Source organism: Pteropus vampyrus, unplaced genomic scaffold, assembly GCF_000151845.1.
Source record: "Pteropus vampyrus isolate Shadow unplaced genomic scaffold, Pvam_2.0 Scaffold347, whole genome shotgun sequence".
Lineage (NCBI taxonomy): Eukaryota > Metazoa > Chordata > Mammalia > Chiroptera > Pteropodidae > Pteropus > Pteropus vampyrus.
In genome coordinates, this window is record NW_011889128.1 from 760,171 (window position 1) to 783,454 (window position 23,284).

Consider the following 23,284-nt stretch of genomic DNA (forward strand, 5'->3'; position numbering starts at 1 on the left):
CTGAAGTATGGAGGATTTTTCACTATTACCCTCTTCTGTATCATTTGAAATTAGAACCTGTAATTGCATTACCTATTCAAAAATAAATCAATAAAAACAAAACAAAACAAAAAATTAAGGAAATTACTTTTTTTCAGGTATGTAAGTCTTAAAGAGAAAGCATGTGAGACAGGGAGCTCCACCTGCGGCCCTTACCGGGATCCCTCAAGCTGGACCACGCTCTGTCCAAAGCTCCTTACGTTCTCTTGAAAGATCACTGCATTTTCAGTGTCAAGGTTGAACCCATGACATAAAGCCAAGGCTGGAGGGAAAAGAAAGAAATAATGATCAGGCATAGATAAGGACATAGTTAAGAAAGTAGCTCATCCTCCTGCTCCGTGCATCTTCCAGTTGTTATTCATCCTAACCCATGGAGACAGCACGGAGATGTCTGCCTCCCAAATCTAGCTCTGATAACCTGGGGCAGAGGTCAACATGCTTTTTCTATAAAAGGCCAGATAGTAAATATTTTAGGCTTTGTGGGCCAAGAAGCAAGTAGAGTATATTATGAAGATATTTATATAATGAGAGAAAATGCATTTCCACAAATTTTTTATTAAGAAAATTAAAAATATAATAGTTGAGTACACTTTTTTGTAATACAAATTTGATAATGAGACCAATGGAATTTTTTGAGGGAGATAACATTTCACTTCATTGGAATTCAAGATTAGTGTTCCCTATCATGAATAGATTACAAATGTTCATCTGCGACCTATGGCTCTCAGGTTGTACAAAAACAGATGGTAGAATCCCTGCCTTATGCCTGCAGGCCATAGTTTGCTGACCCCTAACCTAAGAATCACCAACATGAAGTGCTTCCAGTCCTTCTCTAAGCTTCACCCTATGTTCCCATCCTGATGATTTGCCCAACAACCAAGTTCTTGCCCAACAAACACTTAGTTAGACAATTTCCTTTCTATGCAACTCTCAAGCATTTCTTTCCCTTTTTTGGCTCATTGGCCAAAAACATAGGCATAAAAGGAAACAAGCAAATCATTTTGATCAGTCAATCATTCAACAAACATTTACACCTGGAAAATAGAACTAGAGGCAAAGTGGAGGTGGTGCAGTGGAATCCAAGAAGAAACACTCTGAGAAGAGAATCCATTACCTGCTGTGCATCTTTTGGCATGTCACTGAGCCTCCTTAGGCCTCAGTTTCCTTATCTGTGAAGTTAAGGGTCAAGCCAAACCTCCTTGCATAGTCTATGAATTTAGTCAGTCATCTGAGCTTCTCTGGTCATCCCATCTTGGTCTAGCTCTGTTCTCTGCTTCTTTATGAATCTTTCCTCAAATCCCCTTTGCCTCTCCTCAGTCTAACTCCTATATATTCTGTACTCCTTCTTTCTACTCACAGACTTAAAAGTTCTCACCCTAAAGGCCCCCAACCCCAAGCCCCTGGTATACCTGTTAACAGAAGGACTCTGTGAGTCATCGCTGGAGAGAGCAGGAACCCAGAGGCTTCATGTACCACCGAGCTACTTCAAGAAGGCCACCAAAGCCAGGAAAGACAGAAAAAAGAGAAGTTGGAAGCAGAAGTCTATTAGAGACTCAAAGAAAGAGGGCAGGGGCTCAGTGAAGACACAGCCCTGCTTGACCTTCCTCCTGGGGCTGCCCACAGCCTGTGTTCCCTCCCTACCCAGCTTCCTAGCCCCAACCAGCAGAGTCACTATTTCAAAGGTGTTGTTTGTTTGCCCACTTGCTTCTATGGCTGGCCTAAGCATTATGAAAAGCAAGCTGAATAGGCTTAGAGACTTCTTCCTGGAACATGTATTCTAAGCAATATAGACCAAGAAATGTAGGAAGTCACCCTATGTCTCCCTAAAAACACACTTTGCAAAATATCCTTCCTCCTGCCCAAGGAAACAGGAATACCCTTCAGCCAGAATTGTCCTCCTTTGTAACCATCAATAAAGATAACTCAGGCACAGAGAAACCTAGTGCTTTTTGAACCTATGCTACCAGACGCCTCCCACAAGATGCTAGTCAGAGAGATCAGAGTTCACTCTCTGCTTGTTGACTTGCTCACTCAACGTGATATGGGGACCTACATGTGCATTGCTACCAAAAAAAATCATACAGAATTGCTTTAGTCTGGAGCTCACTGTAGCAGCCAAAGAGGTGAAGAAAGTGCCTGTGATCTTGGAAAAACTGCAGAACAGCAGAGTTCCCAAAGGTGACCCAATGAGGCTGTAGTGCCATGTGATAGGCATGTCACCACCTATGTTCTACTGAAAGGACAATGAAACCATTCCTTTCACCAGAGAGAGGATCAGTGTGCACCAGGACACAATAGGGTATGTCTGCCTCCTCATTCAGCCAGCCAAGAAATCAGACGCTAGATGATACACATTTATCAGCCAAGAATGAAGCAAGGATCGTGTTGTACACTGCCAGATTGGATGCACCAGAAGATCCCACCACCCATGTCCATCTGGCCCAGTGGCAGTTGCTATGGATCTCTCACCAATAAAGGACTTGACATTTTCTCTGCCTTCTCCACCATGGAAAGCACTGTAGTGGAGAGTGTCTGGGTGCCTGCTGTGTAAGGGGGCAGATTGTGGAGCAGAAAGGAAAACAAGCCAGAACCAGTAGTTTCCAAACTGTATTTGAGTAAGTTCCCACGTTGGTGGACCTGTGGCAGGAGTGCTTTTCATAGGTCAGCTGGGGACTCTTGCAGTATCAGGTGCGGAGAGACATAGGACTGTGCCTTTTAAAGAGTCTAACAGAAATGTTAGAAGACAATACAGAGAAACCAAAGATGTTTTTTTTAAAGCCTCAAACCCTTGGAAATTGCCCAGGAATTTTCACTTCCAACAATCTATCCTAAGAATTAGCTGAGAAGTACAATCAAAGATGGATGTATAAGCTTGTGCATTGCAGCAATTTATTTAATAGTGAAAAACTAGAACGGCCTAAATATCCAACAATAGAAGAATGGTTGAATGATGTCTCACTCTGTAATATGTCCTTACATTTCATCTAGTCACTTCTAAATCTGTTTCAAAGACACAGGAGCATACCTTCATGAAATATATAGAATACTTAACTGTATCTTTTGTGACTGCTAAGATGATCCCCAAGCCAATGATTTTTTTCACTCTATCTTCTAACGTGTTTTCTCTCACCCTAGTTCTACTTTCTTAATAACCAGAGCAAATAAATGTTTGCTCTCTGAAAAAAATTCATAAAAATTCCCTACATTTGTTTTTAAATTACCTGTTTAAAATATGCGTGTGTGAAAAACAAAATGTTAATAGTGGTTATTTCTGGATGGTAGGATTATGGGCGTGTCCTGTCATCTATTGCTACATAGCAAACCACTCCAAATCTTAGCTACTTAAACTAGCAACTTATTATCTCATGGTCTTGAGAATTGTCTGACCTCAGCAATTCTCACTAAGGGATCTCACATGGTTACAATCAGATCATGTCATCCAAGGCTCATTTGGGCTGGACTTTCAAAATGGATCACTCAGTGGCTGAGGTGATGCTGGCTACAGGCAAGGAGTTCAGCTGGAGCTGTCAACTGGAGTCGTATGTGTAACCTCTCTATGTGCATTGGAATTCTCACAGCATAGTGGTTAGATTTTAAGAGCAAGTATTCCAAGAAACAAGAATTGAAAGTTTCCAGTCTTTTAAGGCTTTGATCTGGAAACAAAGTCACTTTCACTATATTCTATTGTTCAAGCTGTCACAGAGCTCATCCACAGTCAAGAAAAGGGGACATAGATTCTCACATCTCAATAGGAGATATGTCAAAGAATTTTTGGTCAGTTTTAATCTGCCACAGGATTATTTTAATTCTATTCTATATATCTTTTGTGTTTAAAAACTTTTATACAAAAAAAATGAATGACTTTTATAATCAGAAAGAAAATTTAAAAACCAAAAAATAATTTAAAACAAAGTGCCTATACTTGCTAGAAGGAAAAGAGCTGAGGAAAGAAGAATAAGGCCATGAGTCCAGGATGAAAGGATACCAAGCAAGGTGTGGGGGAGTAGTTTAATGGCTAATCTGGGTCTGTTTTGGTAAAAATTTTTACACTCTGATCACTACAGGAAGTTGCTATAGCTCAGACATTGTGGCCCCTTCTTGCCCTGAATGATGACCAAGGGACCATTATCTGTAAAAGCATAAGCAAAATCTCAGAATGGCTTTCAAACCTGCAGGGCCTTTCTCAATAACCAACCAATGGGTATGCACCTGACCAGGTGATGGCAAATGGACACCTATCTACAGGCTTCCAGCCATTCTCTCCCACCTATCCCCCACTCCACTTTTGAAAAAATCTTAATTTGGATTCCCCTGTAAATGGTGTAAATGGAACCTGAGACAAGGATTCAAGTGTAAGCAATTTATTTGGTAGGTGACCGAGGAAATACCAGTGGGGAAGAAAAGACAGAAAAGAGCCCATAAAAAATGTGGTGAAACAAATTACCACTATGGACAATTGAAGTTCAATACACTAAGGAGCTTTGGAAGCAGTGTAGAACATGCCTCAGTTACCCACTTGAGTGACAGGCTTGGAGGCTAGATTCTTATCCACAACTCACATCAGCTATTGGATAAGGGGTGCTCTCTTGTGAAGCCTTAATTCTCTAGTGCTCCCAATCTGCCCTGCACCCAGGCAGAAGAGGCTCCAGGAGACAGAAAGAGCCCTCAGACAAGCAGTTGCAGGTACTGTAAGCTAGAAATCATTCCAGCTTGCATGAAAACATTAAACTCTGATGAGATATGAATGGGGCAAACACAGTGTCTACTACAGATAATCAAATATTTCTCATAGCACTTATTATATAAAATAATATTATATTTTATTTTGTTTTTCTGTTGTCTGACTCCCCAACCAGAATATAGAAGCTTCATGAGAGCAGAGATTCTTGTCTGTCTTGCTCATCACTCTATTTTCCAGTGCACAGGGAGATGCCTGGTTTATAATAGAGACCCCCCCAAAAAAAAAAAAACAAATAAAAATTGAATCAGAGAGAATTCTGAGAAGATGGCAAAGTGAAAAATATCAGGAATTCTTCTTCCCACCTAGACAGCAATTGTACTAGCAGAATCTGTTTGATATAACTATTTAAGAGCTCAGTAGTCTATTCAAAGTTACTTTCAGTCTATTTCAACTTTTAGCACGGTAGCCTCTACCAACCCCCCACTACCCCCACTCCCATGTCAGGAAGCTATGCATGCATTTTAGGAGCAGCTTACATGCACCTTGCAGGAGCAAGAGTGAGCAGTAAGACCCCATCCCCCAAATATTGGGGATCAGTGCTCTATTGATGCAGCTTCTGATCTCAGAGTTTCAAGCACAGAGTCAGGCCACCATTGCTGTGAAAGTCCTTCCACCTCTAGCTGAAGCAACCTCTAGGAGATTTAAAGACTGATGCCTTTTCCCCCACCTTTATTTTTCTCTACTTCCTCTTTTGGGAGCCAGACATTTAAGACCTAGGACATTCAAAAGCAACTGTACACACAAGAATTTAGGAAGTAACTACCCATGCTGTAAGAAGATCTTAAGACCTTAAGATCTCAGGCTGATTTTTAGCACAGAGACAGCCTATAACAATTAAAAAGAGTAAAACAAGCAAAGCAATAATAATAATAATAATAACAACAACAACAACAGCAAACCCTGGGGAAGGGGAAGAATCTAATTCCCAGAATTACTATATTATTAGATTCAAATGTTTAGTTTTCAACAAAAAAATCAAAAGGCATACAAAGAAACATTAAACTATGGCCCATTCAGTAACATCAAACACATGGTGGAGTGAGAGACATCCCTGGATCTCTCCCCTTGCAACAACAATAAGCTGAACATCTAAAACTCAACGAAAAACACCCAAACTGCACACCAACATGTATGAGTGTGGGATCTGTGCATAAGAGCTACCACAGGTCAGAAACCTGCGTGTCAGGCAGTAGACTGGGAGAAACAAAGAAGATGCCTCTCGCAGCGCAGGAGCTCCCTGTAGGAGGAGGGGGAGGGAAGAAGGTGCAGCAACTTCCCTGAACAGCTCTGACTGGGAGTGCTGTGAGCTTCACACAGCCAGCAGCAGTGGAGCAGAAAGCAGAAAAGTGAGGATGAAAGAGAAACAACAATTGATTATTACTAGCTGTGGTTGCAAAACTGAGGCAGAGCCACAGCCTCCAACTCCCAAAACAGAGGCCCCCCTCCCCATAACCTCTGAAATCGATCACCGCGGAGCCCCAGGGGAATCTGAAAAAATGCTACCGAAACTATCGCAAACACCGACAGGGACTGAAATTGAGGGTAGAGAGCATAATTAAACGTCTACAAAGGAAAAAATGGCATTATTAAGGCTTTACATGAAGCAGGGATCTAAGAAGCTTAGATGGCACCTAATGGAAATCAAAAGAAAAACATTTTCTTTACAACAGGCTAGGGACCATTATATAATAAATGTTGTTTCTGGGGAAAAAAAAGAATCAGAATACAATTTCATTAATGCCCAGATGGAGAAATAGTCCATTAAACACCATGAACAACCAAGGTGACAAGGCATCTCAGAAAGAAAAATTTCCAGAAAATGAGCTTACAGACATAGAAATATGCAACTTAAGTGACATAGAATTCAGGATGGCACTTCTGAAAAAACTAAATGAGATCTGAAATGAAACATATCAAAAATTTCAGGAACTGAAAAAAACTAGAGCAGTAGAATGAGTTCTTTAGCAAGGAGATTGAAACACTCGAAAAGAACTAAATAGACCTTCTGGAGATAAAGAAAACACTGCAAGAGTTGAAAAATGAAATAACAAGCTTAGGAAATAGAGATGACCAAATGGAGGAAAGGATCAGTGATAAGGAAGACAGAAATCTGGAAATAAATCAGAAGGAAGAAGAGAGAAAGCAAATAATGAAAAATAATTAAAGAGAAATTCAAGAACTAGCAGATACCATCAGGAGAGGAAGCATAAGAGTAATGGGCATTATCGAAGGCAAAGAAGAGGAACAGGGACTAGAAAGCATTTTCAGACAAATAATTGACAAGAATTTCCCAAATCTAAGGAATGAGCTGGTGTTTGCAATTCAAGAAGTCAACAGAACACCCCCAAAAAGGCCTTCACCAAGACACATTGTATTAAAATTATCAAAAATCAATGACAAAGACAGAATTCTCAGGACAGCCTGAGAAAAGAAGATGGTAACGTATAAAGGAAAACCCTTTAGATTATCATAGGACTTCTCAGCAAAATCCTTATAAGCCAGAAAGGAGTGGAATCAAATATTCAAACTATTAAGTGAAAAGAAATAGCAGCCAAGAATAATGTATCCAGCTAAGCTCTCCTTTAGATATGAAGGAGAAATAAAGACCTTTCCAGACATACAAAAATTGTGGGAATTCTCCAGTATGAGGTCTGAATTACAGGAAATACTGAAAGGGATCAGCTCACCTAAAACAAAATGACAAAAAATAAATACATATTAGGAGTAGGGTGACTAACAGGCTGATAGAAGCAGAGGAGTGCAACCCTTACTGAGAACAGGGCATTATGAGCTTAAACAATAAGAAGAGACTTGCTATAGCAAGATAGCAATGGGCGTTCAGTACAAATAGGGACAAATTGAGACAATGACTGAAAAGGGGAGGATTCAAAGATCCAAATTTGCAAAGGGGAATGGAGATAAGGCACATGCGAAAGAAAAATAGACAACTATATAAAACTATTATGTACATATTTGTAATAGTAACCACACATGCCAAAGATTCAGAACTGAAGTATATAATATAAAACAAGAAGAACCAGAGGCAAAACCCACAAAAGCCAACAAAAATAAAGAAAACAGAAACACAAGGACAAGGAAGCAATGGAAACACCGAGCTACCAGAAAGCAAAAGATAAAATAGCTATAAGAAGACTTCATATTTCAATAATCACTCTAAATGTAAATGGACTGAACTCACCAATAAAAAGGCACAGAGTTGCAGATTGGATCAAAACACAAAACCCAACCATATGCTGCCTCCAGGAGACACGTCTCAGTTCCAAAGACAAATATAGACTCAAACTGAAAAGGTGGAAGATGATATTTCAAGCAAATGGCATTCAGAGAAAAGCGGGAGTAGCGATACTAATATCGGACAAAATAGACTTCAAAATAAAACAGGTGAAGAGAGATACTGAGGGACACTTCATAATGATAAAGGGAATCATGCACCAAGAAGAAATAACACTTATTAATATCTATGCTCCCAATCAAGGAGCCCCAAAATATGTATAGCAATTATTAACAGAACTACAGGGAGAAACAGACCAAAACACTATCACAGTAGGGGACTGAAATACCCCACTGTCGGATATGGACAGATCATCCAAACAGAAAGTCAATATGGAAAGAACATCCTTAAAAGACACTTTAGTTCAACTGGACATAATTGACATTTACAGAGCCTTTCATCCCAAAATAGTTACTTATACATTTTTCTCTAGTGCGCATGGAACATTCTCAAGGATTGACCACATACTGGGACACAGACATAGCCTCAACAAATATAAGAGGGTTGAAATCATATCAACCATATTCTCTGATCATAATACTTTGAAACTAGAGATCAACTGCAGAAAGAAATCAGGGGAAAACAAAAAAACATGGAGATTAAATAACATGCTACTGAAGAATAACTGGGTCAGAGAAGAAATAAAAAGAGAGATCAAGAGATACCTAGAAATGAAAGATAATAATAGTACAACATATCAAAACTTCTGGGACACGGCAAAAGCGGTCATAAGAGGAAAGTTCATATCATTACAGGCCTATCACCAAAAATAAGAATGGGCCCAAATAAACAACCTAAAGCTTTGTCTTAAAAAACTAGAAAAGGAGGAACAAATGAGGCCTACAGTCAGCAGAAGGAAAGAAATAATCAAAATTAGAGCAGAAATAAATGAAATTGAAAACAAAAAAAAACACAATAGAAAAAATAAATGCAACAAAGAGCTGGTTCTTTGAGAAAGCTAATAAAATTGACAAACCCCTGGCTAGACTCGCTCAAGAAAAAAGAGAAAGGACACAAATAAACAAAATCAGGGATGAAAGAGGGGAAATTACAATAGACACCACAGAAATACAAAGGATCATACAAGAATACTATGAAAAAGTATATAACACCAAATTGAATAACCTAGAAGAAATGGACCAGTACTTAGAAAAATACAACTTTCCTAGACCGAATCAAGAAGAACTGGAAAATCTAAATAGACCGATTAGCAGTATGTAAATTGAAACAATCATCAAAAACCTACCAAAATTTAAAAGTCCAGGACCAGATGGCTTTATCAGTGAAATCTACCAACATTCAAAGAAGATTTAATACCTAGTCTCTTCAAACTCTTCCAAAATATCAAAGAGGAGGCAATACTTCCCAACTCATTTTATGAAGCCAATATTACCCTGATACCAAATCTTGGTAAAGATAACACAAAAAAAGAAAACTACAGATCAATATCTCTCATGAACACGGATTCGAAAATCCTAAATAAGATACAGGCGAACCGAATACAGTAACATATTAAAAAGATAATACATCATGATCAAGTTGGCTTCATCCCAGGGGCACAAGGATGGTTCAACATATGCAAATCGATTAATGTGATACACCACATGAACAAATTTAAAAATATGAATCATATGATCATATTAATAGATGCAGAAAAAGCCTTCGACAAGATACAGCACCCATTTATGATAAAAAACACTTAACAAAATCGGTATAGAAAGAAAGTACCTTAACATAATAAAGGCCATCTATGACAAACCCTCAATCAACATTATACTTAATGGTGAAAAACTAAAAACCTTCCCTCTAAGATCAGGAACAAGACAAGTCTGTCCACTGTTATTGAATATAACATTGGAGGTCCTAGCGAGTGCAATCAGGCAAGAGAAAGAAATAAAAGGCATCCAAGTAGGAAACAAAGAAGTCAAACTGTCATTATTTGCAGGTGACATAATTATCTATATAGAAAACCCTAAAGACTCCACAAGAACACTACTAGACACAATAAAGAAATACAGTAAAGTTTCTGGTTACAAAATCAACATTCAAAAATCCATAGCGTTCCTGTACTCTAATAATGAAGCATCGGAAAAACAAGTGGAAAAAATAATTCCTTTCAAAATCACAACAAAAATAATAAAATACTTAGAAAAAAATTTAATGAAACATGTGGACCTATATAATGAAAACTACAAGACCCTAATAAAAGAAATCAAAGAAGATACAAAGAAATAGAAAGATATTCCGTGTTCTTGGATTGGAAGAATCAACATAGTTAAAATGACCATATTACCTAAAGCATTATACAGATTTAATGCAATCTCCATCAAAATCCCATCAGCACTTTTTAAAGAAATAAAACAAAAAAAATCATCATATTCATATGGAAGCTCAAAAGACCCCCAACTGCCAAAGCCGTTCTGAGAAAAAAGAATGAGGCTGGAGGCATCATTCTGCCCAATTTCAAATTATACTACAAAGTGACAGTAATCAAAACGGCATGGTATTGGCAGCAAAACAGACACACGGACCAGTGGAACAGAATCAAGAGTGCAGAAGTAAACCCATATTTATATGGGCATATAATTTTTGACAAATAAGCCAAAAACATACAGTGGAGAAAGGAAAGCCTCTTCGATAAATGATGCTGGGAAAACTGGAAAGCCACCTGCAAAAGAACGAAACTAGACTGTGGTCTATCACCACACACCAAAATTAACTCAAAATGGATTAAGGACCTGTATATGTGACCTGAAGCAATAAAATGCATAAAAGAAAACATAGGAACTAAACTCAACTTAAAGAGGATTTTATGAATTTGACCTCAAAAGCAAAGGAAGTTAAAGCAAAAATAAATGAATGGGACTACATCAAACTAAAAAGCTTCTGCTCAGTGAAAAAAATCATCAACAAAATAAAGAGACAACCATCAGAATGGGAAAATATATTTGCAAGCAACACCTCCGATAAGGGTCTAATATCCAAAGTATACAAATAACTCGTACAACTCAATAACAACAAAAAAACAAATGATCCAATGAAAAAATGGGCAGAGGACCTGAACAGACACTTCTCCCTAGAGGACATACAAATGGCAAACAAATATATGAAATGATGCTCAACATCACTAGTTATTAAGGAAATGAAAATGAAAACCACAATGAGATACCATCTCACATCTGTTACAACAGCTATAATCAATAAGACAAGTAATAACAAATGCTGGAGAGGATGCAGAGAAAAAAGAACCCTCATACATTGCTGTTGGGACTGCAGATTAATACAGCCACTATGGAAAACAGTATGGAGGTTTCTCAAAAAACTGAGAATTGACCTACCACATGATCCAGCAATCCCTCTACTGGGTATTTACCCCAAAGGCTTGAAAACTCATATCTGAAAAGATATTTGCATACCAATGTTCATAGCAGCACTATTCACAGTGGCCCAGACATGGAAGCAACCAAAATGTCCTACGATAGATGATTGGCTAAAGAAGCTTGGTACATACATACAATGGAATATTACTCAGCCATAAGAAGAGATGACATACTGCCATTTGGGACAACATGAATGAACATGAATAATCATACTAAAGTGAAATAAGCCAGACAGAAAAAGTTGAAAATCACATGATATCAGTTATATGTGGGATATAAACCTAAAAGCAACAAATTAGCAGGACAAACAAACAGAGACTCATGGACGTGGATAATAAATTAGTGGTTACCAGAGGGGAGTGGGGAGAGGGGAAAGAGGAGGTAGACAGGGGAAAAAAATTTTAATCATTTCTTCAATTAAAAAAATAAATAAATATATAAATTAATTTTTAAAATTTTTAAATGAAAAAATAACATAATTCATTAATATCTGCTGACCTAAAAAAAAAAAAAAACTATGGCTCATTCAAAGGAAAATAATAAAAAGAAAATGTTCCAGAGAAAGACCAGATGGCAGACTTACAAGGCAAAGACTTTAAAGCAATTCTCTTAAATATGCTCAAACTAAAGGAAGATATTAAGAAAGTCAAGAAAATAATGTATGAACAAAATGGAAATATCAATAAAGAGAATACCTAAAGAGAAACCAAAAGGAAATTTTGGAGCTGAAAAGTACATTAACTGAAATGAAAAATTAACTAGAGGGATTCAAAGGCAAGTTTGAGCAGGCAGAAAAGTAAATGAGAAATTCTGAAGATAGGACCAATTGAAGTTACTGAGTCTGAGACAAAAAGAAAAAATATTGAAGTGAAAAGAGCCTTAAGAGACCTGTGGGACATTATCAAGCAGACCAACATACACATTGTGGAAGTGCCAGAAGAAGAGAGAAAGAAAGGGTCAGAGAGATTATTGAGAAATAATAACTGAAATGTTCCCAAATTTTATGATAGACTTGAATAAAAATATTGCACAACCTCAACAAACACCAAGTAAAACTCAGAGACCCATACCAAGACATATTAGAATCAAACTGTCAAAAGACAAAGTCTTAAAAGCAGCAAGAAAGAAGTGAATTATTACATACACGGGATCCTCAATCACTTCTCATCAGAAACTTTGGAGGTCAGAAGATAGTGGGCTGATATATTCAAAGTGCTGAAAGAAAAAAATGTCAGGCAAGAATCCTATATCTTGCAAAATGATCCTTCAAAAGTGGGGGAGAAATCAAAGGATTCCCAAATAAACTCAAGGGCATTCATTACCACTAGATCTGCCCTGAAAGAATGCTTAAGGGAATCCTGAAGGTTGAAATGAAAGGACACTATGCAGTAACTAGAAGGTGAATGAAGAAATAAAAATCTCACTAAGGTAAATACACGCAATTATAAAAGTATTATTGTAACAATGGTATGTAACTCCTTTTTTTGTTTTCTACATGATGTAAAAGACTAATGCATTTCTTAAAAACTATTAGTCTAAAAGCTAATATCATTAAACTGACAAAAACAGATACCACACTTGATCTTAGTCAAACAGCTGAGAAGCGGTTTTAAAAAGCTAGTATTATTACAACTGAAATGGGATGGGGATGAAGCTATATAGAAAAAGAGTTTTGTGTGTTACTGAAGTAAAACATATAAAATCAAATTAGAATGTTATAACTTTAGGATGTTAAATGTAATCACCATGGTAACCATTAAGAAAATAACTAAACAACATACACAAATGGAAATGAGAAAGGAATTAAAATGTTTTACTGCAAAAAAAAAAAATTATCTAAACACAAAAGAGAACAGCAATACAGGAAATGAGAAATATAAAAGTTATAAGGCATATAGGAAAAAAATAGCAAAATAACAGAAGTCCCTCCTTATCAGTAATTACTTTAAATATAATTGGATTAAACTCTCTAATTAAAAGACAGAGATGAATTTAAATACAAGATTTAAACTATAGACAGTCAGATATACTGTCTATAATAGACTCACTTTAGGTACAAAAATACAAACGGATTGAAAATGAAAGATAAAAAAGATATTCCATGCAAATAGTAACCAGAAAAGAGCAGGGGTGGCTATACCATCAGACAAAAAAAAAAAAAACTTTAAATCAAAAAAACATTACAAGAGAAAAAGGATATTATATATTAATAATACAGCAAGAAGATATAATAATTATAACTAATTTACACATCTAATAACACATTATTAAAATATATGAAACAAAAACTGACAGAATTCAAAGGACAAATAGACAGTCCTATAATAATAGTTGGAGATTTCAATACATCATTTTCTTTTTCAAATTTTATTATTAGTTTCAAGTATACAGTACATTGGTTAGACATTTATATAGTTTATGAAACGATCCCTCTGCTTACTCTTTCTCTTCTCTGGCTCTACACCTAGCCATAACATTACTGCTAACTGCATTCCCTATGCCGTGCTTCCCATCCCCATGACCGTGTGCCAACTCCTAATTTGTACTTCTTCAACCCTTCACCCCTTTCTCTCAGCCACCCGAACCCCCTCCTTTCTGGAGTTCACCAGATTGTCTTCTGTATTTGAGTCTGTTTTCATTTAATTTGTTCTTTTTGTTTCTTAGATTCTGCATATAAGTAAAATCATATGGTATTTATCTTTCTCTGTCTGACTTATTTCACTCAGCATAATAACCTCTAAGTCCATCCATGTCATTGCAAATGATAGGATTTCATTTTTTATGGCTGAGTAATATTCCATTGCATATATGAACCATAATTTCTTTATTCAATCGTCTGTTGATGGGCATTTGGGCTGCTTCCATATCTTGGCTATTGTAAATTGTGCTGCCACGAACATAGGGGTGCATAGATCTTTACAAATTAGCATTTTGGCTTTCTTTAGATAAATACCCAGAAGTGCAATTGCTAGGTCAAAAGGTAAATTCATTTTTAATTTTTTGAGAAACTTCCACACTGTTTTCCATAGTGGCTGTACTAATTTGCAATCTCACCAACCGTGTATGAGGGTTCCCTTTTCTCCACATCCTTACCGATACTTGTTTTTTGATTTATTGACGATAGCCATTCTGACAGGTGCGAAGTAAAACCTCATTGTGGTTTTAATTTGCTGTTCTCTAATGCTTAGTGATATTGAGCATTGTTTCATATGTCTATTGGCCATCTGTATTTCCTCTTTGGAGAAAGACCAATTCAGCTCTTCTGTCCACTTTTTTTTTCTCGTTAACCTTTGTTTTAATGGGGACTCAAAATGCTGTAGCGGATTTTTGGTCAAGCTGTTTCTATTAAAAAGTACTGATTTTAAAAACTAATAACTTAAAAACTAACACACACACACACACACAAATGGCTCACAAAACATTCTCCTTTCCTTCTGAAGGTTTTATGATGCATTGTGATCATTAACCAGTCTTTTACTATTAAACTTAAATGGCCAATTGAGAGAAACAGTTCTGAGACCGTTCTTCCACTACTGATTAAGACTGGGGCAGCAGGTATTGGAGATAATATTCATTTAGACTTCTGAGCTTTCTGGGAAGACTTGGTGACCTTGCCAGCTCCAGCTGCCTTCTTGTCCACTACTTTGATGACACAGCAACTGTCTCATGTCACGAACAGCAAAACTGTCCAGAAGAGGATAGTCAGAGGAGCTCTCAACATACATGGGCTTGCCAGGAACCATATCAACAATGGCAGCATCACCAGATTTCAAAAACTTTGGGCCATCTTCTAGCTTTTTCCCAGAACAAAAATCAATCTTCGCCTTCAGCTCAGCAAATTTGTAAGCTGTGTGAGCTGTGTGACAAGCCAGCACAGGTGCATATCTGGCACTGATTTGGCCTGGGTGATTCAGGATAATCATTTGAGCCATGAAGCCACCTGCTTCCATTGGTGGGTCATTTTTGCTGTCGCCAGCCACATTGCCAAGACGAACGTCTTTGACAGACACATTCTTGCTTCAAATTCATCAACACCGGCAGCAACAATCAAGACAGCACAGTTAGCCTGTGATGTGCCTGTAATCAAGTCTCTGTGTCCTGAGGCATCAATGGTGGTCACATAATACTTGCTGGTCTCGAATTTCCACAGGGAGATATCAATGGTGATACCACGCTCACATTCAGCTTTTAATTTATCCAAGACCCAGGCATACTTGAAGGAGCCCTTCCCCATTTCAGCAGCCTCCTTCTCAAATTTTTCGATGGTTCTTTTGTCAATCCCATCACATTTGTAAATCAGATGACCGGTGGTGGTAGACTTGCCAGAATCTATGTGTCCAATGACAACGATGTTGATGCAAGTCTTTTCCTTTCCATTTTGGCTTAGATATTGCATTGGTTTTCACGACATCTATGTTCTGGCGGCAAACTCGTTGTGAAAAAGCTCTGTCCACTTTTTAACTGGATTGTTTGTGGGTTTTTTGGTGTTGAGTTGTATGAGCTCTTTATAAATTTTGGCTATTAACCCTTTATCAGATGTATCGTAAGAGAATATCTTCTCCCATTCAGTATGTTCTCATCTTTTCGTTTTGTCGATGGTTTCTTTTGCTGTGCAAAAACTTTTTAGTTTGATGTAATCTCAATCATTTATTTGTTTGTTTGTTTCCCTTGCCCAAGGAGTTATATCAGGAAAGAAATCACTAGTAGCAATATTGGAGAGTTTGGTTTCAGATCTTACTTTTAAGTCTTTAATCCATTTTGTTTAATTTTGTATGTGGTATAAGAAGATGGTCCAGTTTTATTTATTTATTTATTTATTGCATGTATCTATCCAGTTTTGCCAACATCATTTATTGAAGAGACTGTCTTTACCCCATTGTATATTCTTGCTTCCTTTGTCATATATTAAATGAGTGTATAGATGTGGATTTATTTCTGGGCTCTCTATTCTGTCCCATTGATCAAAGTATCTGTTTTCATGCCAGTACCATGCTGTAGCCTTATAGTTTTATATCAGGTAGTGTGATACCTCCAACTTTTTCTTTTTTCTCAAGATTGCCATGGCTATTCAGGATCTTTTATGGTTCCATATAAATTTTTGGATTATTTGTTCTAGTTTTCTGAAAAATGTCATTGGTATTTTGATAAGGATTGCATAGAATCTATAGATTGCTTTGGGTAGTATGGCCATTTTAATGATGTTGATTTTTCCTACTTATTACCACAGTATATGCTTCCATTTATTTGTATCTTCTTCAATATCTTTTTTCAATGATTTATAATTTTCTGAAAACAGGTCTTTTACCTCCATTGGTTAATGTGATTCCTAGGTATTTTATTGTTTTTGATGCAATTGTAGATAGGATTATTTTCTTAATTATTCTTTCTGAAAGTTCATCATTGGTGTATAAAAATGCAACCAACTTCTGATTATTAATTTTGCATCCTGCTACTTTACTGATTCATAAATCAGTTCTAATAGTTTTTTGATGGAATCTTTAAGGTTATCTATGTATGGTATCATATCATCTGCAAATAATGACAGTTTTACTTCTTCCTTTCCAATTCAAATGCCTTTCATTTCTCTTTCTTGTCTAATAGCTGTGGCTAACACTTCTAATACAATGTTGAAGAGGAGTGGTGAAGGTGGGCATCCTTCTTTTGCTCTTATTTTCTTAAGGAAAATACTTTTAGCCTTTCCCCATTGAGTATGATGTTAGCTTTACATTTGTCATAAAGGGACTTTATTATGTTGAGGTATGTTCTCTCTATTCCCACTTTGCTGAAAGTTTTGATCATAAATGGACGCTAGATTTTGTCGAATGCTTTTCTGCATCTATTGATTTAATCTTATGATTTTTATCTGTCATTTTGTTAATGTGGTGTATCACATTAATTGATTTGTGGATATTGTACAACCTTGCATCCTAGGAATAAATCCAACTTGATCACAGTGTATATTTTTAATGTATTGCTGAATTTGGTTTGCTAATATTTTGTTGAGGATTTTTGCATCAATGTTCATAAGGAATATAGGTCTATAGTTTTCCTGTTTTTGTAGTGTCTTTGTCTGGTTTCCTTCCTCTTACTCAATTTGGGCTTTGTTTGCTGTTCTTTTTCTAGTACTTTTAAGTGTGAGGTAAGATTGTTTATATCAGGGTAACAGTAACCTCAAAAAAGAACTAGAGAGCCTTCCCTGCTCCTGAACATTTTGGAACAGTTTGTGAAAAAGAGGTGTTAATTCTCCTTTGAATGTTTGCTAAAATTTGCCTATGAAGCCATCTGTTCCAAAACTTTTAATTTTTGAATGGTTTTTGATTACTGATTCAATTTTGTTGGTGGTAATTGGTAGGTTCAGATTTTCTGTCTCATCTTGACTCAGTCTTGGGAGATTGTATGTTTCTAAGAATGTGTCCATTTCTTCCAGATTGTCTAATTTGTTGGCATATAATTAATCATAGTATTTTCTTATGATCCTTTGTATTTCTGTGGAGTCCATAATACTTCTCTTTCATTTCTGATTTTATTTATTTGGGTCCTCTTTTTTTCTTAATAAGTCTGGTTAAAGTTTTATCAATTTTGTTTATACTTTCAAAGAACCAGCTCTTGGTTTCATTGATCTTTTGTATTGTTTTTCTAGATTCTATTTCATTTATTTCTGCTCTGATCTTTATTATTTCCTTCCTCTTACTCAATTTGGGCTTTGTTTGCTGTTCTTTTTCTAGTTCTTTTAAGTGTGAGGTTAGATTGTTTATATGAGCTTTTTCTTGTTTCTTGAGGTAGGCCTGTATGGCTATGAATTTCCCTATTAGAACCACTTTCACTGTGTCCCATAGATTTTGAGTTGTTGTGTTTTCATTTTCACTTGTCTCTAGGTATCCCTTGATTTCTTCTTTAATCTCATTGTTAACCCAATCATTGTTTAGTAGCATGTTGTTTAGCCTCCCTGTGTTTGTGTATTTTCCTTTATTTTTCCTTGTAGTTGATTTCTAGTTTCATTCCAGTTTGGTCAGAGAAGACACTTGATATGACTTCGATCTTCTTAAATTTATTGATACTTGTTTTGTAGCCTAATATGTGGTATATTCTGGAAAATATTCCATGTGTACTTGAGAAGAATGTGTATTTTGCTGCTTTGGGGTAAAATGCTCTGAAAATCTCAATTAAATCCATCTGGTCTACTGTGTCATTTAAGCCCACTCTTTCTTTATTGATTTTCTGTCTAGAAGATCTGTCCATTGGTGTCAAAAGGGTGTTACAGTCCCCTACTATGAGTGTATTACTGTCAATCTCTCCTTTTATGTCGGTCAATAGTTCCTTTATATTTGTAGGTGCACCTATGTTGGGTGCATATGTGTTTACTAGGGTTATGTCCTCTTGTTGGATTGACTTATCATTATATAATAGCCTTCTCTGTCTCTTATAGCCTTTGCTTTAGAGTCTATTTTGTCTGATATAATTATTGCTATCCCAGCTTTTTATCCATTCCATTTGCATGAAATATCTCCTTCCATCCCTTTTCTTTCAGTCTGTGTCTGTCATTTGATCTGAATTGACTCTCTTGCAGATAGTGTATACATGGGTCTTATTTTCTTATCCATTTGGCTACCCTATGTCTTTTTATTGGAGCATTTAATCTGTTTACATTTAAAGTAATTACAGATAGGTACGTAGTTATTGCCATTTTATTATTCGTATTTATGGGAGTTTTTGCCCTTCTTCTTTTTATGGAAGTCCCCGTAACATTTCTTGTAATACTGGCTTGTTGGTGGTGAAGTTCTTAAGCTTTTTCCTGTCTGGAAAGCTCTTTATCTCACTTTCCATTTTAATTGATAGCCTTGGGTAGAGTATTCGTGGTTGTAGATTCTTGTTTTTAATTACTTTGAATATTTCCTAGCAATTCCTTATAGCCTGCAAAGTTTTAGTTAAAAAAAATCTGCAGACATTCTTATAAGTAACTAGCTGTCTATCTCTAGCTGCTTTTAAGTTTCTCTCTTTGTCTTTAAATTTTGGTATTTTAATTATGATGTGTCTTGATATGGGTCTGTTTGAGTTCCTCTTGTGCTTCCTGGACTTGTATGTCTAATTCCTTTGCCAGGTTAGAGATGTTTCCTGTAACTATTTTTCAAATAGATTCTCAATCCTTTGCTCCCTCTCTTCTCTGGTACCTCTACGATGCAGATATTGGTATGCTTGATGTTGTCCCAGAGGTCTCTTAAACTATCCTCATTTTTGGATTTTTTTAATTCTTGTTGTTCTGATTGGGTAATTTCTGCTACTTTGTCTTCTATCTCACTGATTCGATCTTCTGCTTCATCCAATCTATAGTTGATTTCTTCTAGTGTATTATTCATTTCAGTTATTGTATTTTTAATTTCATACTGGTTCTTTTTTATGGTTTCTGTGCCCATTGTTATGCTTACTATCTTTCTTTTGAAGTTCTCATTGAGATCATCTATTCTGTCCCTCAGTTCCTAAAACCATTGTTTTGAACTTTGTCTCTGGCAGGTTGCTTGCCTCTATTTAGTTCAGATTATTTTCTGGAGTTTTCTCCTATTGTTCTATTTGCAGCATGTTTCTTTGTTTTCTCATTTTAGTTGTCTATCTGTGTTTATGTAGTAGGTGTCCTGTGTGGCCCACTGGCACAGTCTCCCTAATTATCTATGCCGGGGGCTCTGGATGTGTTCTTCGTGTGGGTTGGATGTGTTCTTCGTGTGGGTTATATGTGTTCTTCTGTTGTAGTTAAGCCTTTATTGCTGTTAGCACATCAGTGGATGGGATTGTCTCTCAAGCTGTTAACTGTGGAAATTGGCTATGCCCACAGGATATGAGTTGCTGTGTAGGGGATGACTCCACAGAGTGGGATTTGCAGGCTTATGTACTTGTTGAAACTATCCTTTAGGTGTACCACTTATGGGGATAGTCACATGTTGCTCTGCTGTGGTCTGGCACCAGCCTCTGGGTGCATTGGTTTTGTGGCCCCTTGGAAGGGGCTCCCCAGTAGGCCAAGGTCAGCCATTGCCTTTGATTACTCGGGGATACCTAATGGGAGCTACGAGGTGATTGGAAGAGCCTTTGGGTAATTACGTGAGTTGGGTGGTGCAGAAACCCAGAGAGTCATCAGCATATATTGAACAGATTTCCCCTGGCCACTTCAGTGTCAGTTTTCATGCCAGCACCGTCTCTGTGGCTTCCTGTAAAAGTCTCAGATCGCAGCAAGGCCAGCCACTGCCTGTCTTGGGCCTACAAATAAATACCTGACATCTATTCAAGAGATACTGTAGCTGGGGGCAGGGTTTGTGGCATGCCACTGAAAGTCTCTTTTGCATGCAACAAATTGAGGGGTGTTGTTTGCTGTCAAATTTGTGTCCCAAGGAAAGCACAGAGTGGGGCTGGCTGCCTGGAAACAGACTTGCTACAGGTAATTTGTATGTGTTCATATGTCAGAGGCCCATTGATCACTACCTGAACCACTTGTATCCTGCAAGGCAGTGTGGAAGATAAAGCAGCTTATAGGGATGACAATTTTTTTGTTCTGTTGTCAAAGTATGCCCCCAATTTGTGGCCAAATAAGGTAAAGAAATCAACAGAGAAAAGGGTTCCCATTACATCTATCCTTATACCCTCTTTGAGGCAGCATCAGTTAGCAGAAAGCTAATTGGGCACAGAATTGCTCTGTAGAGAATTAAACATAAATGCACCTGGTCTGAGTTAAGAAAGCTAAATGTAACCTCCAAGAACACCTTGAACCTTAGATTCTGAGGACCACGAACAAGAGATGGATCCAGCCTGCACCAGAGTGAGACTAGGGGCACCTCTGACTACCAGTAGGCAGCCTGGAACACTCTGCCATCTAATTCTTTCCTCCTATATCTTACCCCGGAAGAGCTACAGTCAGAAGTGGAAAGAGGAGAAGGAAGAGGAGTGAAAGAGCAGATCACAGCTCCATCTCCTCAAAGTCTCTAAAGCCAGAAATAGACCAGAAATGGTGTGGTGAATTATATATATGTCTATCCCCTAGACTATTCATTTAATAAATATTTACTGTGCCAGGTACTATTCAAGGCTCTGAGGATACAGATGTGAACAAAAGAGAAAAAATCTCTACCCTCAGAGATCTTATGTTCTCAGGAGATACACTAGGCCTCCCTTGAGAGTAGGAACTATGACAGGTTTATGGCTATAGCCCAGGGTCCAACACTATATTTGGCTGGGGCTCATTAAATGTTGTTTAGATGAACCACATCACATTTTTTTGAATTTGTGTTGGACGCGTTGTGGTTGCTTCCCCAGAATCTAATTTCCCTCTTCTCAGCAACTTTCAAGCTCCATTTGGAGGGCTATGTTATTTGGGGAAAATAGAACTTCACCCCCAGCTCCAAGGTTGGAGCATGTGAACTAAGCTAAGTCGATCCATGTAGTCTATACCCCTGACTTCAGTGATTTGTTCAAGTACATAAACTAAGGCAAACCAATCAAAGTGGAACTGAGGACAGAGATGCTTTTTCTCTTTCTAATGTAATATAAAACCTGGAGCCACTGAAACCATTTTTGCTACCATAAAAAAATCACCTGAGGATGAATCTTACCCATCACAAAAACAGAGCCAGATCCTTCATGAAAATGTCAAACTCTGGATCAAACCACATCTGAAATCCTCTCTACCTCTAGAGTTTTCAGTTGCATGAATCAATAAATTCTTTTCATTGCTTAAGTTATTTTGAGTTAATTTTTTTATTTGTAACCAAAAATATCCCAACTGATAGATATTAAGTTTTATATAGTAAAAGAATATTCAAGCTGACATATGACACAGACTATTACTTACATAAAAAAAAGTATAACACAAAATGAAAGAATAAGATGTATGTAAATCTACATGAAGTTTCAAACACCCAAAGAAAGAGCAGAGAACATCAAGGGGCTTACTTGACGTATTCGACAGCTCTTGCTGCCAAATTTGGACAAGAAGAGACAGTTCGACCCTCTAGGTGCCTTTTTAAAGATTCTTCTGCATTTCCCTATTACCAACAGTTAAAAGCCAAACTCCTTAGCCCTTGACAATTTAGTCCATACATAACCTTCACTCTCATGTCTATTTATAGCCCAAGCATGCTACATCGGTTACACTTAGCATGCCCTATGTGGTAACTAGCATTGGGGATGACCCCTAATGATCTTCCTCTCCCAATATTCATACTCTTGCGTAGTCCCCTGCATCATTGAATCATGGCTGGCCTGTGTGAACATTTTAAGAATATAGAATATAACAGAGGTGAAGGTGTGTGACTTCCACAACTAGATTATAAAAAGCTTTGCAGCTTCTGGCTTGCTCCCTTGGATTGCTCTCTCTGGAGGCTGAGGAAAGTCACTCACCATGCTTTGAGGACATTTAAGCTATCCTGGTGGAAAAGGACTGAGGACTCCCACAAATAGCCAGTACCTACTCACCCTCAATGTGAGTGAGCCACTTTGAAAGCAGATCCTTCAACTAAAGTCAAGCCTTCAGATAATTGCAGCCCCAGTTGACATCTGACCACAACCTCATGAGACACTGAGTCAGACAGCTCAGCCACACCATTCTCAATTTCCTGACCCAGAGGAATCATGGGAGATAAGAAATAATTATTATTGGGTTTTTGATTATTTGGATTTTTTAAATATCGACCTAATTTTTTAGAGCAGTTTTAGGTTTATAGCAAGTTTGAGGGGAAGATTTTCCATATACCTCCTACTTCCACATATGTGTCACCTCCCCCATTGTCAACATCCTCCACAGAGTGATATTTTCACTGTCTTCATAGTTTTGCCTTTTCTAGAATGTCATATAGT

At 37.3% G+C, this 23,284-nt stretch overlaps 1 protein-coding gene and 2 pseudogenes across 4 annotated transcripts in view; all 3 read right to left on the minus strand.

Moving 5' to 3' along the window:
* Positions 1-1,536, minus strand: part of ITGAM (integrin subunit alpha M) — a 61,386-nt gene extending 59,850 nt beyond the window's left edge. For all 4 annotated transcript variants that reach the window (XM_011378586.1, XM_023522469.1, XM_023522468.1 and 1 more), the window contains exons 1-2: positions 1,449-1,536; positions 196-301 (exon numbers count right to left, since the gene is read on the minus strand). In XM_011378586.1, coding sequence (XP_011376888.1) covers positions 196-301; positions 1,449-1,476 — 134 coding nt within the window. In that variant the 5' untranslated portion in view covers positions 1,477-1,536. The remainder of the gene's footprint in view (positions 1-195; positions 302-1,448) is intronic.
* An 11,419-nt stretch (positions 1,537-12,955) lies between these two features.
* On the minus strand, positions 12,956-13,060 carry LOC111731038 (annotated as a pseudogene).
* Positions 13,061-15,371: 2,311 nt separating this feature from the next.
* Positions 15,372-15,881, minus strand: LOC111730965 (annotated as a pseudogene).
* Positions 15,882-23,284: the final 7,403 nt, after the last annotated feature.